The following is a 16,964-nucleotide window of genomic DNA, read 5'->3' on the forward strand; positions in this document are numbered from 1 at the left end:
CTCTCTGCTGTGTGGTAGCTGTGCCAACTTTGGCAACAGGTCCAGAGACTATGCTCGCTGTTTTGATGCGGAGGCAGCCCGCAAGGATAGATTTCTTGCGGAAAAAATCCACAGCGCCGCAGGGTCTCGGTAAACCGCAGCCGCAGAGCTCCGTGGCCATGACTTGGATTCTTTGCAGGTCCCACATCCGTACTCCCGGAGGCAGTGAGCGAAGGGAGAGCACGCGCATTGTGTTCTGCGTTTGTCTGTTTATAATCTTCTCACCCAGAAGAAAAAAGAGAGTGTTTACACAGGAAAGTGAGAAAATGTTAATGCCTGTTTGAGAAAAGTGTATAAAGTGGGTAGTGAGGGGTTTTACAGCCTTAAAACGTCTATAATAATTGTAAAAACTATCGTTGACTACTTCACAGATTTCGCGTGATTTTTAGAACGTAACTCCCGCGATAAACAAGGGACCACTGTACTTTATTAGTATCATGAAAGACATGAATATAATGTCTTTTATTGACGGTAGAAAGTACCGAGATAGCAACATTTACAAGAAGGTGGCCGAAAAGTTACGCGAAGCAGGATTTGCACGAACTGCAGACCAAATCAATCACCAGTGGACGACGTGCGTCGCTGTTTAGATGGAGATATTCCAAATGATACCAATGACCATGTATACAGGAGTAACTGTCTGCTTAAGCATGTAAACGGGTTATTCCTAATGATTCAGAAACCAGAATATTGACCTTAACACGAATATTAACGGCATGTAAACGTAGTCACTTTCTCTCCACTGTGTTGTCTTGATACCTGTAAATAAAGGGATGCTAAAGATGTCTATTACAAGTAATTCTAGACCACTCTTGGTCATTTTTTATGTTTAAAAACTGGAAAATATGCAAGATTGTAAAGTTTAACACCTATACCTAAAAAAAACGATGTGTCCCAAATCCACACAAGACTGTGAACGCAGCACAGCATCGCTGTATGAAAATGAGGCAGGTCGCTCATTTTACAGGCTGCAGTGGAGTGTTACGAGCTTTCTACACAGACACACAGAGACCTGGCTCAGCAGATCTGAAGGAAGCTTTAATATGGCCACAACCAAGCAGACTGCCCATAAATCTAAATCCAAACCCAAACCTGCCCGGAAGAGCGCTCCGGTAACCGGCGGTGTGAAGAAGCCTCGCTGTTACAGGCGCGGCACTGTGGCGCTCCGCTGCTACCAGAAATCCACCGAGCTGCTGATCCACAAGCTGCCCTTCCAGCACCTGGTGAGAGAAATCGCTCAGGACTTCAAGACCGACCTACACTTTCAGAGCTCCGCTGTGATGCTCTGCAGGAGGCCGGCGAGGCTGACCTGGTCGGCAGCTTGTGGATCAGCAGCTCGGTGGATTTCTGGTAGCGGCGGATCTCTCAGAGCCACGGTGCCGCACTTGTAACGGTGAGGCTTCTTCACGCCGCCGGTAGCCGGAGCGCTCTTCCGGGCGGCTTTGGATTTGGATTTACGGGCGGTCAACTTTGTTACATCGTCATTAAATTCACGATCTGGTACAACATACGGATCCACTGAACCAACTGTTACACATCGATCACAATAAACAGCTTTATCTCAAGGGTTTAAAGCCTCGTAATAAGTTTTCATTCCCTCTATTTTCTTTCACGCGCCAACCGCGTAGTAAATAAACGATGGAGACGGGAGCAGAGTCATTATCTATCAAAGTACCCACGTTTCCTGAAAGCAACATCATGTGAGGACTGATTGCTCTGCTGTCATTCACAATTCCACGCCCCTCTCAATCGAAACCACGCCCTCCCACGCCAGAACGGGGCCAAAAGTTTGAAACTGAAAAAATAAGATCTGAAAGTGAAAAAAAGATTTGAAGGTGAAAAAAAGAAATACGAATGAAAATAAATTATTTGATCAAAAAAATTACAGAGCTGAATCAAAAATTTTATTTAAACTGAAAAATATATATCTTACACTTATTTTTATTTTGATAATACTTTTTAAATGATTATAAAATTCAAGAACAAACATTGAATTTTCAGTTTCAAAATTTATTTTTTCAATCTTTTTTTATTTTCAGATTACAAAACTTTAATTTTCAATTTCAAAATTTATTTTTTCAATCTTTTTTTATTTTCAGATTACAAAACTTTAATTTTCAGTTTCAAAATTTATTTTTTCAATCTTTTTTTATTTTCAGATTACAAAACTTTTGGCCTTGATTTAGCTCCATACCATCCAAGATGACTGACATGCCGTGGCACTGCACGTCTGGTTGAAAAGAGCCATTTTGAAATCAGTGACACATATTGACTGCTAGGTCCCTCCTGTACAGTAGTTGGTTTCGTGTTCCACAAAAAGTTCCAATCCACTTTAGTAGAAGAAGAAAAACCTTTGAACCAGATTTGAAGGTGAACACATCCTCTAAGCCACAGAATCCTAATAACACCAAAGTTATTTTGGTGAGTAAACAGCCGTATTTTATGCCAGAAATGCGGCCCAGGTTGTTAAAAGTGGCATTTCTCCTTTAATTGGGGTTGTCTTATATATACACATTTCTACGATGATTTTAGATTAATAAAACGAGTAGGCAGTAGCTCAGCGGTGCCCAAGTTCGGTCCTTGAGATCTACCTTCCTGACACTCTTAGTTGCTCCAACACACCTAAATCCAATGAAAGGCTCATTAAAAGCCTGCCAACAAGTCTTTCATCGGATTCAGGTGTGTCGGAGCAACTAGAGTGTCAGGAAGGTAGCTCTCAAGGACCGAACTTGGGCACCCCTGCAGTAGCTGATTCATGCTGTTTGCTTATTTGAGATGTAAGATGCTGCTCCTGAGTGTTTCTCAATTGCCCTCAAAAGTACTGGAACACGTGGTATTTCACACATTTTAATTTACTGATGCCATTTCAAATACAAAACAAAAACTTGAAAATTATGTTCCTTAAACTCAAACTGATAGCAAACCTCTACAACTTGATATAAATTGAATAAAAAATATGAAATACAGCTTCCTGATGAAGTGGTGTAGAGGAGAATTTTCTTAAAATGAAGAGCTTAAAGTTCAGCTAATTTGGCCATATTGTGCAGCCCTGTTGTCATCTAGATGAAAAGTTTGAATATAAAATTTACATCTACATGATAAAAAATGCTTTGAATGGTGGGAGGTTAAGAAGGCTGAAGTTGAAACTGAATATTTTTAGCCATGCTAATGCTCTCCAGAAGCATTTACTGAAAAAAAAAAAGTCTGAAGGAGCTAAATGACATGGTGAGATGCTGAAGAGCTTCCCTTGTTCATGTCTACAACATGTACATATTACATTAATACATGAAACTAACATGATTTCACTTGTCAATTGATCAAAGGTAATTAATCAGCCGCCACAGCAATTTCAAACTTTCAAGACAACTACTGACTTGAAACCAAATTGCTGTCTTGATGTTAGTGCACCGCCTAGTGTCAGAATGTGGTACTGCAGGTGATCTCAGTACCTCGGGTCCAGACAGCAGTGTGGCCACCAAGCCCATCCCCATGCTCAGCGTCTGACTCTCTACTGGGTTCTCCAGACTGGGGCCAGTCTGCTCCACACCCACAGAGGCCCTCTCAAGCAGGGACACCATGAAATCCACCACCCGAAGAACACAAACACACAAACAAACACATGAGATACTTTACTATTTTTCCCCACAAGTAATTCAAATATGTTTCACTGAAACAACAACTCAAATATACCATATATCAATAAATGGATTGCATTTCTATATAGCGCTTTTCCATCTGCATCAGACGCTCAAAGCGCTTTACAATTATGCCTCACATTCACCCATTTACACTCACACACCGCTGTCAGAGTGCTGGAAGGCGCTCACTACACGCAGGGAGCAACTTGGGAATCAATCAATCAAATCCTTTATTTTAGCAGATAGGCATCATTGAGAATAAAAATCTCTTTTCCAAGAGCGATCTGGCTCTTAAAATTTTATATATATATATATATATATATATATATATATATATATATATATATATATATATATATATGATATTATATTATATTACATATATATTAAGTGCTCCATAATTACGTTAATTATGGAGTTCCACAAGGTTCTGTGCTAGGACCAATTTTATTCACTTTATACATGCTTCCCTTAGGCAGTATTATTAGACGGTATTGCTTAAATTTTCATTGTTACGCAGATGATACCCAGCTTTATCTATCCATGAAGCCAGAGGACACACACCAATTAGCTAAACTGCAGGATTGTCTTACAGACATAAAGACATGGATGACCTCTAATTTCCTGCTTTTAAACTCAGATAAAACTGAAGTTATTGTACTTGGCCCCACAAATCTTAGAAACATGGTGTCTAACCAGATCCTTACTCTGGATGGCATTACCCTGACCTCTAGTAATACTGTGAGAAATCTTGGAGTCATTTTTGATCAGGATATGTCATTCAAAGCGCATATTAAACAAATATGTAGGACTGCTTTTTTGCATTTACGCAATATCTCTAAAATCAGAAAGGTCTTGTCTCAGAGTGATGCTGAAAAACTAATTCATGCATTTATTTCCTCTAGGCTGGACTATTGTAATTCATTATTATCAGGTTGTCCTAAAAGTTCCCTAAAAAGCCTTCAGTTAATTCAAAATGCTGCAGCTAGAGTACTGACAGGGACTAGAAGGAGAGAGCATATCTCACCCATATTGGCCTCTCTTCATTGGCTTCCTGTTAATTCTAGAATAGAATTTAAAATTCTTCTTCTTACTTATAAGGTTTTGAATAATCAGGTCCCATCTTATCTTAGGGACCTCGTAGTACCATATCACCCCAATAGAGCGCTTCGCTCTCAGACTGCAGGCTTACTTGTAGTTCCTAGGGTTTGTAAGAGTAGAATGGGAGGCAGAGCCTTCAGCTTTCAGGCTCCTCTCCTGTGGAACCAGCTCCCAATTCAGATCAGGGAGACAGACACCCTCTCTACTTTTAAGATTAGGCTTAAAACTTTCCTTTTAGCTAAAGCTTATAGTTAGGGCTGGATCAGGTGACCCTGAACCATCCCTTAGTTATGCTGCTATAGACGTAGACTGCTGGGGGGTTCCCATGATGCACTGAGTGTTTCTTTCTCTTTTTGCTCTGTATGCACCACTCTGCATTTAATCATTAGTGATCGATCTCTGCTCCCCTCCACAGCATGTCTTTTTCCTGGTTCTCTCCCTCAGCCCCAACCAGTCCCAGCAGAAGACTGCCCCTCCCTGAGCCTGGTTCTGCTGGAGGTTTCTTCCTGTTAAAAGGGAGTTTTTCCTTCCCACTGTAGCCAAGTGCTTGCTCACAGGGGGTCGTTTTGACCGTTGGGGTTTTACATAATTATTGTATGGCCTTGCCTTACAATATAAAGCACCTTGGGGCAACTGTTTGTTGTGATTTGGCGCTATATAAAAAAATTGATTGATTGATTGATTGATATTATATAGACATGGCTACGTACCGTCATAGCCAGTGCCATCGTTCCGCACTGCGTGTAGGGCAGTTTACTGGAGCTTCAGTCAAAAATACCAGACACACAAAACGATAAAAAAAAAAAAGTCTTTGGAAATACAACTTTTTACTGTAAAACAGGCAATACAGCAAATAAATAATACAAATGTTTTCTGAAGGTTGTGTAGAGAACACACAGGTGTGGATTTCTGGAACTAAACATAAACATCCACGAGTGCATGCTGGTCCAGCGCCACACCACATCCACCACGCTGCAGAACCATCGTGTACACGTACCAAATGTCTTAAAGCAGTTTCTATTTCATTCCTCCTGACCGCCAGAGGGCGGTGCTTTTTTATTATGAATACAAATTTATAAAAGATAAGCTTAAAACTAATAGCAAGTCAGCAAAAACCTTTAATAATACCTTCTGTTACATTGATGACCTACTTACTTTAAATAACCCTAATTTTGAGAATGAAATTTAAAATATTTATCCATCAGAATTAGAACCAAAAAAGACTACAGAAAACAATAAAAAACTCTCCTACTTAGATATACAGTTGAGCATTATAGATAGACAGTTTAGAACAGCCGTTTTCGACAAACGAGATGATTTTAACTTTCATATTGTAAAATTTCCTTGTATGAGTAGTAACATACAGAGTAAACCTGCATACGGTGTTTACACCTCTCAATTAGTCAGAATTGGTCGCATCTATGATAATTACCAAAGCTTTTCCACTAGACACCATAAACTTACTTGTAGTTAAACAAGGGTTTCTGTATAACAAATTGGTTCTTCAGTTCAAAAGATTTTCTAATAAACATCAAGAAATAACATCTAAGTTTGGGGTTCCCATTAAAAAACATGTAGAAGATGGAATTTCTTCTACCTAGATTAGCTAACCATAACCTAACAAATAGGGTAAACCTTAGATAAAACCTATAACATATTATATCTGAGCCTTTGTTTATACAGTTATACTGCTACAATTATAGCTTATCCTATTAGCTATTAATTATCTAATAGGCTGCCTCACCCTCATTCACCTTATATATACATACATACATACACATATATATATATATATATATATATATATATATATATATGTGTGTGTGTGTGTGTGTGTGTGTATATATACACACACACATTAATGTTTAACGCTTTAAGTGGTTAAGCTGTAATTACATGTTTTCCCACACGAGGGCGAAGCTACTGAATACTGTGTTAGAAATATAAGCAGAAGAAGAAGAAACAGCAAGATGTGTAACACTGGCAGCTGCAGGTTTGGTGATTAAAGGGGATAGAGAATCAAAATCATCTTTTTCATGTTTTTGGTGTTAGTTCAGAGTCTCCCCGCTGTGGGGAAAACACATGAAGTGCCAGCAAGTTTCAGAACCTCTGTTTCAAGTATTTCTCCTTTTTTGAATTGCCCCTAGAAAACAGGCCAATCCATTTTTGAGAGAAAACTTACGTCACTTTTTCACCAATAGCTCCCCCCACACACACACACCCACCCACCCCCTTTCACACACGCCCCTTGGAAATTAATTATTCATAGGGTTGTGCCCACCCATTCGTAACACTCGAAGAGAAGCAATGGCGAGCTACAGGTGTGCCTTCCCAGGCTGTTTTAGCGGACTACGATCTTCCCACGGAAAGCAATGTACGTGATCACTGGCTTTTATTCATTTTTAACCGCATCAGTACATACAACCGTCGACTATTTCTTTGCTCTGCGCATTTCACGGAGGACTGTTTCACAAACCTTGCACGATTTCGAGCTGGCTTCAGACGGCATTTAATACTCAGTAGAGGGTCAGTTCCGACAAAATCAACCCCAGCAATCAGTACAGCCTGTGAGTATCACATTTTCTTTTGTTTTAAATTTGTGTTGCGCCATATTCCTGTTGTAAGAATTGCACGTTAGAATGGCACGTTAGCTCTGGTTTGTTCCTCTAAAGGGAATGAGCTAACCCCTTAGCAGCTAGGGATGGGTATCAAGAACCGGTTCCTTTTGGGTATCGTTAAGAAATGACTCGATCCACCGACATCAATAAGCTTTGTGCTTAACGATTATGTTATCGGTCCTTCAGAGTGGCCGTTGTTTTGGGGGGTGTTTGTCAGGAAAATGATCATTTCTGTATTGATTACAGACCCTGTAGCGGGTCCGTAAACAACTTTTCTGCAGCGCGGCTTTGCTTTGAACCTTGAACCAATCAAAGCAGTGCTTCGCAGATTGAAGCAATGCTTCGATTATTCTTTCTTTCTTTTGCTTAATTTTCTCCTGCTAAAACCGTAAAGAGCATACGTCTGTGAGTATTATTTACCTTTTCTATGTTAAACCGACCTGTTACGTTCTTCTGAAACAGTTGATAGATGTATTTTATAACTTAAAAACGGGAGCGATGCTAATGTGTTAGCATGTCTATGGCATTTTCAATGTTAAAAGTTAGCATTGCAGCTCTCATCACGTTCGAGTGCATTTGTTTTCAAATTGTAATATTTCTTAAATTTATTTTTGTTTATATATTAATAATCTAATGATTATTATATACAATTTTAGAGAAAGAGGCAAAAAAAAAAACCTGAATAGAAACACAACAGAAAATATAAAAGCAATGAAAATAAATAAATAATGCTTTCTTTTCAGTGAGAGCAAGGGCAGCCAATCAAACAACGGCAACCGATCAGCGCCAACACCTACTTGCATTTCATAATGAGGTTGCCAAATAAGCTCCGAAACGACGCCATTAAAGGCAAATGAGGCATTCTAAACCCAGCATAGTAACATAGCTGTTTCAGAGAGCCTTTTAGGAAGGTTCTGAGCCATTACAGACCCAACCAATGTTTTTGGGGCTACATATCACATCACAGAACAAGGATTAATGCCCCATTCAACCTCTCTCTATCACCTTTAAAACGGCGCCGTTTTTCTCTTTTCTGCAAATATATCTACTTATGTCTTCATATACATTTCTACATGCTTATTTTTTCTTGTTCCCCCCTTTTTAATATTATTATATTTAAGTAAATATTGGAGGAGTGGGGTACAATTAGTTATACCTAACAGCTAACGTTAGCTTATCTAGTCGGCCTTAGCAACGTTCATCGTAGCTTACAAAATAGTTGGTTCCTTTGTGTTTGATAACAATCTTCTCCTGTGATGTCTTATCCTTCTTATGTCTTATTACTTATTATTTTATATATACCTTTTTCTTGAGCCACTTGGGTGGGTAGGAATAGTTCCCATGGGATAAAAAAGCTTTTTAACCTACCATCCCTGGTTCTCAAGACCAGGCACCTAAGTGGCTCTACTCTACTCTTTTCTACTCTCCTATTTTACTCTTCCTTTTTAGATATTTAGATATACCTTTGTATACTGGCATAGTTCCACCTTAGAATTGGAATATAATATATAAGATATACCTTACTGAATTTTCATGTGCGCAGCACAGAGAGGTCGAGAATAAAGTCACGCCATTGGATGTGACCTGGGTGACGTCACTGGTTGTCTTTATGTACCAGACGAACCCAGCAATCGTTTCTTTTCTACATGCTCGCATTCTGAAGAGGTTGAGAACGCATTTAGCTGCGATTGCCGCTCTCGCTTGTAGCCACACAACCCACTTTCAGTTGGAGTTACGTCCACTGCACACGTCCTCCAGAGGCTGCGAGACACGGCTTCACCATTTTGTCGTGAGTACACCTTCCTGCCCTGCTGGGCATTTTCCTCTGTGCACAGTTGAAGTCATTAGCTGCTACCCGCTAATGCTACGTTTACAAATAATGACAACAAGTCACGATTGCCACAAAGTGCACATTCTTGGCCGCTGATCACGAATGTGATTATTCGGGGCAGAGGCGTCGGGTGTCCTCAGGAACTGCTGCAACCTGTTACCACACGTTACGATTACTGGCACGTAATATTGCGTTACGTGCTATTGCGCGTAACAGCGCATCGTTAAGTTCTGTCACGTTGTGAATGAGGTGAATTGTCTCCACACACACACCCATATTCATCCAACCGAATTCAGATCGCTCCAGTTTTTCAGAAGAACTTTGTGACTGCATGCGTAGTTGGGCTCTGTGCCATGGAGTGGCGCAGAGAGGAGGAGGACAGCGCCAGATGTGTGGCTTCATGTGGCTGTTGTCTGGTGCATTTCCCCAAACATCAGGCAAATGCAGCAGGTGGAACACCTGCAGGAGCGCGCTGAAGAGCACTGAAATTTGACTTTTAGCCGACTTGGTGTCAGCAATCAAACAATGTTCTGCAGCGCAGGGTTTAATTGTGCGCGCGCTTCTTCCTCCGTCGGACTGGAGGAGGTGCAGAGATGTCTGGCTGCACGTGAGTCTCCTCTCGCTCCTCTGGTTCAGACTCGTTCTCCCGCTCATTGGTTACAGCAGGTGGAACACCTGCAGGAGCGTCCTGAGGAGCTTCAGCAGGAACTGTGGACCGACATTTGAAGCCGAGTTTAATTGTGCGCACATGACAGAAAACTGATCCGTCGTGGCGCGCAGTGAAATGTGACGCCGCGTTACAAGTCGTGTCAAAACGTGACAGTTTCCATGTCACTTTGTACAGTTTGGGCTCCAAGAACCATCACAGGAACCACTACGAACGTTGTCACGTTCTGTTAAGGATCACTACTCATCAAGACGGATCAATACGCTCAGTTGCGACCTCCATGACTTGAGACAAAATGAGGGTGGTGTGTGACATTCGTGGAAGATTTTTTGACAGGCAAAAACATGCTCCACGAATATCAAGAATATCACGCACCAACACGCACTATTAAGAAACCTATTCAGATGCGTTAAGTCACATTAAGAATGTCATGAATGTGTCACACATTCGTAACGCGTCTTGCTTATGTGTAAACGCACCTTAACCCTTTAGTTGTGTTGTTTCGACAAAAGCTGGCTACTTGTTTAGTTGTGTCGCTAACCTCATTAACTATGTGGTAGTGTAATGTGTTGGGCTTGCCGTGAGTGTCTTCCACTCCTTGAAGTACTTCGTCTGCGCTGCCCCCATTTTACTAAGTTCAACAGCTCCGTTTGCAGCTACTGTTGTCTTTGCTGTAAGTGACTTAGCACTTGGGCTGTGAGTGATTCACGCTCCGTGCCTTGTATTAGCTTTTACGCTGTGAGCGTTTCACGCTCCGTGCCTCGTGCTACGGCTGTGACTGTGAGCGATTCACGCTCCGTGCCTCGTGTTACGGCTGTGACTGTGAGCGATTCACGCTCCGTGCCTCGTGTTACGGCTGTGACTGTGAGCGATTCATACACTGCGAGTGGTGGTGGTGTCTGCCTCCACTCCCCATTGTTGATGCTAGGTGAGGGTGACTCTTTGTGACCTTGTTGGTATTAAGTCATCCAGGTGCTAAAGCACTGCCCTCTGACGGTCAGAGGAATGAAATAGAACAAGAGCTACGAATGTAACTACGGTTCTATGAATTCCGGATGACTGCCAGAATTGCTTGTCTTGCGAGTTCATTCCGAAAAGAAATGATAGCTGGGTCTGTCTGGTATATAAAGACAACCAGTGACGTCACCCAGGTCACATCCAATGGCGTGACTTTGTTGGTATACATTCTCGACCTCTTTGCTGAGCACATGTAGTTATCCAGGTGCTAAAGCACTGCCCTCTGGCGGTCATCCGGAATTCATAGAACTGTAGTTACATTTGTAACTCTCAACTTAAACAATAACATGATCTAACACAGACTCCTACTAAAGACTTGGTCAACAATTTACTTTATTGGAAGGTACAACATTGGAGTTTTAGCATTTTGCACAGCGTTCTATCAAATCAGGAAGCCGTGGCTCTGATGGCAGCTTGAAAAGTACACATTTTTTGAAGTTATCAATTAATTCCTTTCTGTAATATCGCTAATTATTCATGTTTGCCTGATTAAAACCAGGTGACTCTCAACATCCATCTCTCTCGTGATCCATCTTTCCTCCTCGTTAAAGACAAAACACCCAGTTTGTCCTTTGGCCTATAAGTGGCAAAAGTTGATTTTTTTTTACTTTTGACAGGAGGTGTCACCATGGTGAGCGGCTGACACGGACACAGCCAGAGGTGGCGGAACCTTCCATCAACCTCTCATTGAAAACATGGAGGATCCGGTTTACCATCTGCTGCTTACAGCCGACATGTGAATGCAGTATTAGAACACATCAAACCACATTCATGCTGTAGATCTGTGCACAGAAAAGTCTCCACTTACATCTGACTTCCTGTCAGTCTGTTAATTTTCTCACAGTTGTAAATGTGAAGAAAATGTAATGTCTATGAACAAATGGCCATTATGTCAAAACAACAATTAAAGGGTCTTGAGTGTTTTGTGTGAACGGAGTCCGGACACGAGGTACATAAAACATGTAGTAGCACAAACATTTCATAACTAAAATAAAACTGTGACAGCACATCATGTGACTTGTGCAGATTCTGCTGTGTGCTGCTGAACTGTAAAGCACCGGTTGAGCATTTGCTGGAGTGGTGGATTTCTCTACCTGTGTGGTTTTCCTCAGCAGCAGACTATGCGGCAGAACCTCACACATGACAGCTAACAGATGAAGGACAGTCAGTCTTCGGCCGCGGCGGGAAGCATGACCCAAGAGCTGCTGCTCCGCCTCCAGCAGCATCAAGTCCATCGTGTCCAACTCCTGTTCGTCTTCATCCGTTTCTGCTGCCCAGCGCGTCAGCTCCTGCAAGAGACGTGATCAATAGAGCAGACATCCGTCCTGTTTTCAGAGACTGACCCTGGATCAACCAGGAAGACCTGGTTTGAAGGTCAAACTCTAAGAAACGGCTTTTTCTCTTATTACACTGCACTGTTACAGGCTGCATTTTCATTATAGACTGACACAAAAATGTAACGATATTTTCAGAAAAACAGCAGCGAAATGACACGTTTCTGTTGAGTCACTGGGTCCCACTGCTAGGTTTTGTCACCGCACATTAACTGTGATTCTAACAAGAAGCAAAATTCCAAAAATCATGGCGGTGGATCGGTAAGTTCCGCTAAATGTTGGCATTTTGTTGTTGGCATTTTTCCTCAGTGCACACTGTTAGAGAATCAGCACGGGCATTTCTTTGTGAGTGTTTTAACCACACAAACCTTTAGTAAACCAGATCCTAAATGTTCACAATGAGGGCTACTCAGTTTTACTTTTCATTATAGTGCATTCAATAGGGCTTTTGAACGACAGACGTGCCCACTCCTTAGTAACTGAAACAAATTAAACCGTCCAGCTGAGAGCTTCTGAGACCTCAAAGTCTCACTGGTTCCTCATCCGTCTCTGACACATTGGATTGTTCCACCTGTCTTTCACTGGATCAGTTGCATCTTATTCAGTTTCTTCTGCTTCCCAAAATCCTCAACAGAAGCTGATTAATTGAACAACTGCTCACTGGGACAAGAACAGGAAACAGAGCCACATTTCACACCTCACAGGTCAAACTGACCACACCCCCTCCACAGTTAGACCAGGGGTTACACGTGCTGCAGTTTTCAAACAGGGTTGGATTTGGGGGTTAGGAATCAATAAAGGTCTAAACTGTGTCCCCTCGAGAAAAAAAAAACATGTGCAAGCATGTGCGTGTGTGTGTGTGTGTGTTACATTTCTTACATGCAGCAGCTCCAAGAAAAAGTCTCCAGGCAGGTCACTGTCTTTGAGCTCAGCCAGCAGCAGCACCAGACACTCCGTCCTCCACTGCTCGTCCGACAGCTTCTCAAACAGAGCGTCATCCTCGTCACTGCCAAACAAGAAGACACAGTCAGACTGAGGACAGCTTTTTTTTTTAAACCATCTAAATAGAAGGGCCCTGTCACACCTTGACGATTGAGCCAGCGTATTCCAACCGTATTAAAAATGCTGGCATATGCAGATTTAAAAAATTTTTTCCACTGTTGGATGCATACATAGCGTATTCATAACCAGATGGACGTATACATGTCGTATTCTTAACTTACATATAACGCTTCAATGAATTTATACAAATGACTGCGTATCATGTTGCCGCTGTACACAACTTACACCCAAAAATAGTTCCACTTACACAAAGCATGCGGCAGCGCATCACTGACGAGCACATGGCGATCACACCAACAAATCGACACTCACATGAATTTGATCCTCGCGCTGGCACTCAATCTGGTGTGCCAGTGAGTAAACACGTAGTAAACTGCACGTGAACTGTGCGTGGTTGCATGCCAGTGCGTAAAGAAAATTTTGAAATGTGCTAAACTTCTGGCACACATTAATTTTGTGAACTAGTCATAAACATTACGCAACCTATTTGAAAACACTGTGTGTCACTGCGTGCAGGGCATCTGAACGATTATAACGAGATGTTATATCTATAATAAACATAAATTTACAGATACATTATCTAACTCATAAGTAAAAGTAAGACCCTTCGGCTGCTCCCTTGTTTGCACTCGGGGTCGCCACAGCAAATCCAAGTTGGATCTGCATGTTGAATTGGCGCAGGTTTTACGCCGGATGCCCTTCCTGACGCAACTCCACATTACATGGAGAAATGTGGCAGGGGTGGGATTTGAACCCAGAGCCTTCTGAACTGAAACCAAGCACATTAACCACTTGGCCACCACACCTGCTAAGAAGGAATGAAAATGCAGCTGTTTTACCAATCCATTACAATGTATATAACTAATTACCTTTGAGACAAGATTCCAAAACCAGGCACCCTTCACTTTCACAAGGATCCTGGAGGGTGCCTGGGAGTATGGTCATCCAGTCTACATGTATTCTGTACACTTGGAGAAGGCATATGATCAGAGATACTGTGGGAGGTGCTGTGGGAGTGTGGAGTGAGGGGATCCCTTCTCAGGGCCATCCAATCTCTGTACTCACAAAGAGAGAGCTGTGTTCAGGTGCTCAGCAGTAACTCAGACTTGTTTCGGGTGGGGGCTGGCCTCCGCCAGGGCTGTGCCTTGTCACCAATCCTGTTTGTAATATTCATGGACAGGATATTGAAATATAGTCGGGGAGGAGGGTTTCCAGTTTGGTGGGCTCAGGGTCTCATCACTGCTTTTTGCAGATGATGTGGTCCTGTTGGCTTCATCGGCTGGTGACCTCCAACACTCACTGGATTGGTTCGCAGCTGAATGTGAAGCTGCTGGGATGTTGATCAGCACCTCTAAATCTGATGTCTTGGTTCTCTGCAGAAAACCGATGGATTTCCTATTCCAGATAGGGAACGAGGTCTTGCCCCAAGTGAAGGAGTTCCAGTACCTCGGGATGTTGTTCATGAGTGAGGGGACAATGGAGCATGAGATTGGCCGGAGAATCAGCGCAGCAGAGACGGTATTGCATTCACTGTACCGTACTGTTGTAACGAAAAGGGAGCTGAGCCAAAAGGCGAAGCTCTCGATCTACTGGTCAATCTTCATTCTTACTCTCACCTATGGTCTTGAGGGTTGGATCATGATCAAAAGAACTAGATTGCGGGTGCAAGCGGCCGAATTGGGCTTCCTCAGGGTGAGAGGTTTCGTCATCTGTGGGGAGCTCTGAGTAGAGTCGCTGCTCCTTCGCACTGAAAGGCCTTTGACACAAAGGTCTTAAGGTCTTCTGACCAACTGTTGCTGGAGGTGCCTAAAAAAGATTAAAGACGAGAGGTGACAGAGCCTTTGCAGCGGCTGCCCCCAGACTCTGGAATAGACTCCCCTTTATTATTAGATCATCCCTGTCCCTAGAGACTTTTAAAGCCTCTTTAAAACTCTATTTCTTTTCTCTGGCATTTCTGAAATGAGCGATTACATCTCTGTTTCACTTAGTATTTTTTCTATTTTTCCTGTTGCTTAATGCTGACAAATTTATCTTATTTGTAGTCTTTCGGTTGCATGGCCCAAGCAGAGGGTTGCCCCTTTGAGTCTGGTCTGCTTGAGGTTTCTTCCTCATTGTTATCTGAGGGACTTTTTTCCTTAACACTGTTGCCTGTGTGCTGGCCCTAGGGGTTGGTAATGTTAGACCTTACTTATGCGATGCGCCTGAGGCAGCTTTGTTGTGATTTGGCGCTATGTAAATAAAATAAATTAAAACTCAATCAAATTAAATTATTTCCTACTACTTTTTACTCTTTATTTTACTTTGTCTTTCATTTGTTTTATTGCCTGTTGTAATTTTATTGTTATTATTAATTTATTTATTTATGATTTGGGTAAATTGGAGCCCTCTTTTTAATTATGTACAGCACTTTGGTTGACTGCTGTCATTTTAAGTACTGAGTTATATTTTACTGACATAGAAGCCAAAAAATAAACTTTCTTATAACAATAAAAATTCTGTTTCTAGCTGAACAAAATACTTATCAATATATATTCGAAAGAATTAATACAAAAGCTTTATCCAAAAAAAGGTTATGTGAACTTAACCAAAGCTATATCTAACCTTGGCAGTAACTAAGTTTTACAGACCTATGAGACAGCGGTCTCACCATAGGTTGCTCAAACTAAATTCATCAAAACATATGAACTTATTTTCTTGAAATTCCACAATATTCTTAACATTTTGGTCCTGTCTCAGCTCAGACAGTGCCATATGGTAGAGGTGCAATGAGGTGCGAGAAGCCCTGCTTGCATCAACTCTATTCTCAGCTAGGAGATCAACATTTGAAGACCTAATCCTGCTGAAGGTTCCATTTCCATACCACTGACAGTATCATTGGTTGACCTGAGCAGTGTGCTTTTTCTGCAGTGAGCAGGAACATCATTCCTGGTGATCGATATATCTGTTTCAGAAATAGATCTAAACTCTCATGACATACACCATGTTTTCAAAAATACCTCTACAGCACCACGGTGAAGGTCTTCGTAAACATAAGTTCACACCACGTTACTCATAGTTTATAAATATGTTCTGGGTACGCTAAACATTATCTTGCCGCATTTGACTTATGAGTCACTTACAAGTAACGTGTGGGTGTGTCCATAACTTACCTACAACTAATGTTCCGTATGAGCCATACACTGACATATGTCGAAAATTTTGTGCATGCCCAAAATGTTTTGACCACCTCACAGTACTATGACGCATACCACTGTGCTTCGACATGCTCTTAACTCATACAAAACTTACCCATAACTTATTAGACGTACGCCAGCATTTTTAATACACTCAGCAAACGCTGGCTAAATCATTGAGGTGTGACAGGGGTTTTAAGACAGGCAAATAAATGCTCAAGTCACCCCTGGGTCTAAAACTCAGTAGTTTTCAGGGAACTGCAAACATCAAAATCACAGCAGAGTAGAAATGTTGCAGAACCTGGTACTGTGTTCAGCCATCAATCACCACCTTGTGTTGTGGTATTCATCATGAAATGGAAAAGTGACTAGTGTTTGACATTCTTATAATATGGGTTAAATGGGAGGGAATAATGGACTAACTTCACAGGAAAAGGGCAGCATCCTTTTTTCCGAGATGGAACAAGTACTTTATTTAGGTTGA

The 16,964-nt window shown here is 41.7% G+C and overlaps 1 protein-coding gene across 2 annotated transcripts in view; it reads right to left on the minus strand.

Moving 5' to 3' along the window:
- The window catches only part of tango6 (transport and golgi organization 6 homolog (Drosophila)), a 154,038-nt gene that overhangs the window by 56,252 nt on the left and 80,822 nt on the right, over positions 1 to 16,964 (minus strand). For both annotated transcript variants that reach the window (XM_034175708.1, XM_034175709.1), the window contains 3 exons: positions 13,125 to 13,251; positions 12,006 to 12,200; positions 3,489 to 3,629 (listed from right to left, as the gene is read on the minus strand). In XM_034175708.1, coding sequence (XP_034031599.1) covers positions 3,489 to 3,629; positions 12,006 to 12,200; positions 13,125 to 13,251 — 463 coding nt within the window. The remainder of the gene's footprint in view (positions 1 to 3,488; positions 3,630 to 12,005; positions 12,201 to 13,124; positions 13,252 to 16,964) is intronic.

Source organism: Thalassophryne amazonica, chromosome 8, assembly GCF_902500255.1.
Source record: "Thalassophryne amazonica chromosome 8, fThaAma1.1, whole genome shotgun sequence".
NCBI classification, from domain to species: domain Eukaryota; kingdom Metazoa; phylum Chordata; class Actinopteri; order Batrachoidiformes; family Batrachoididae; genus Thalassophryne; species Thalassophryne amazonica.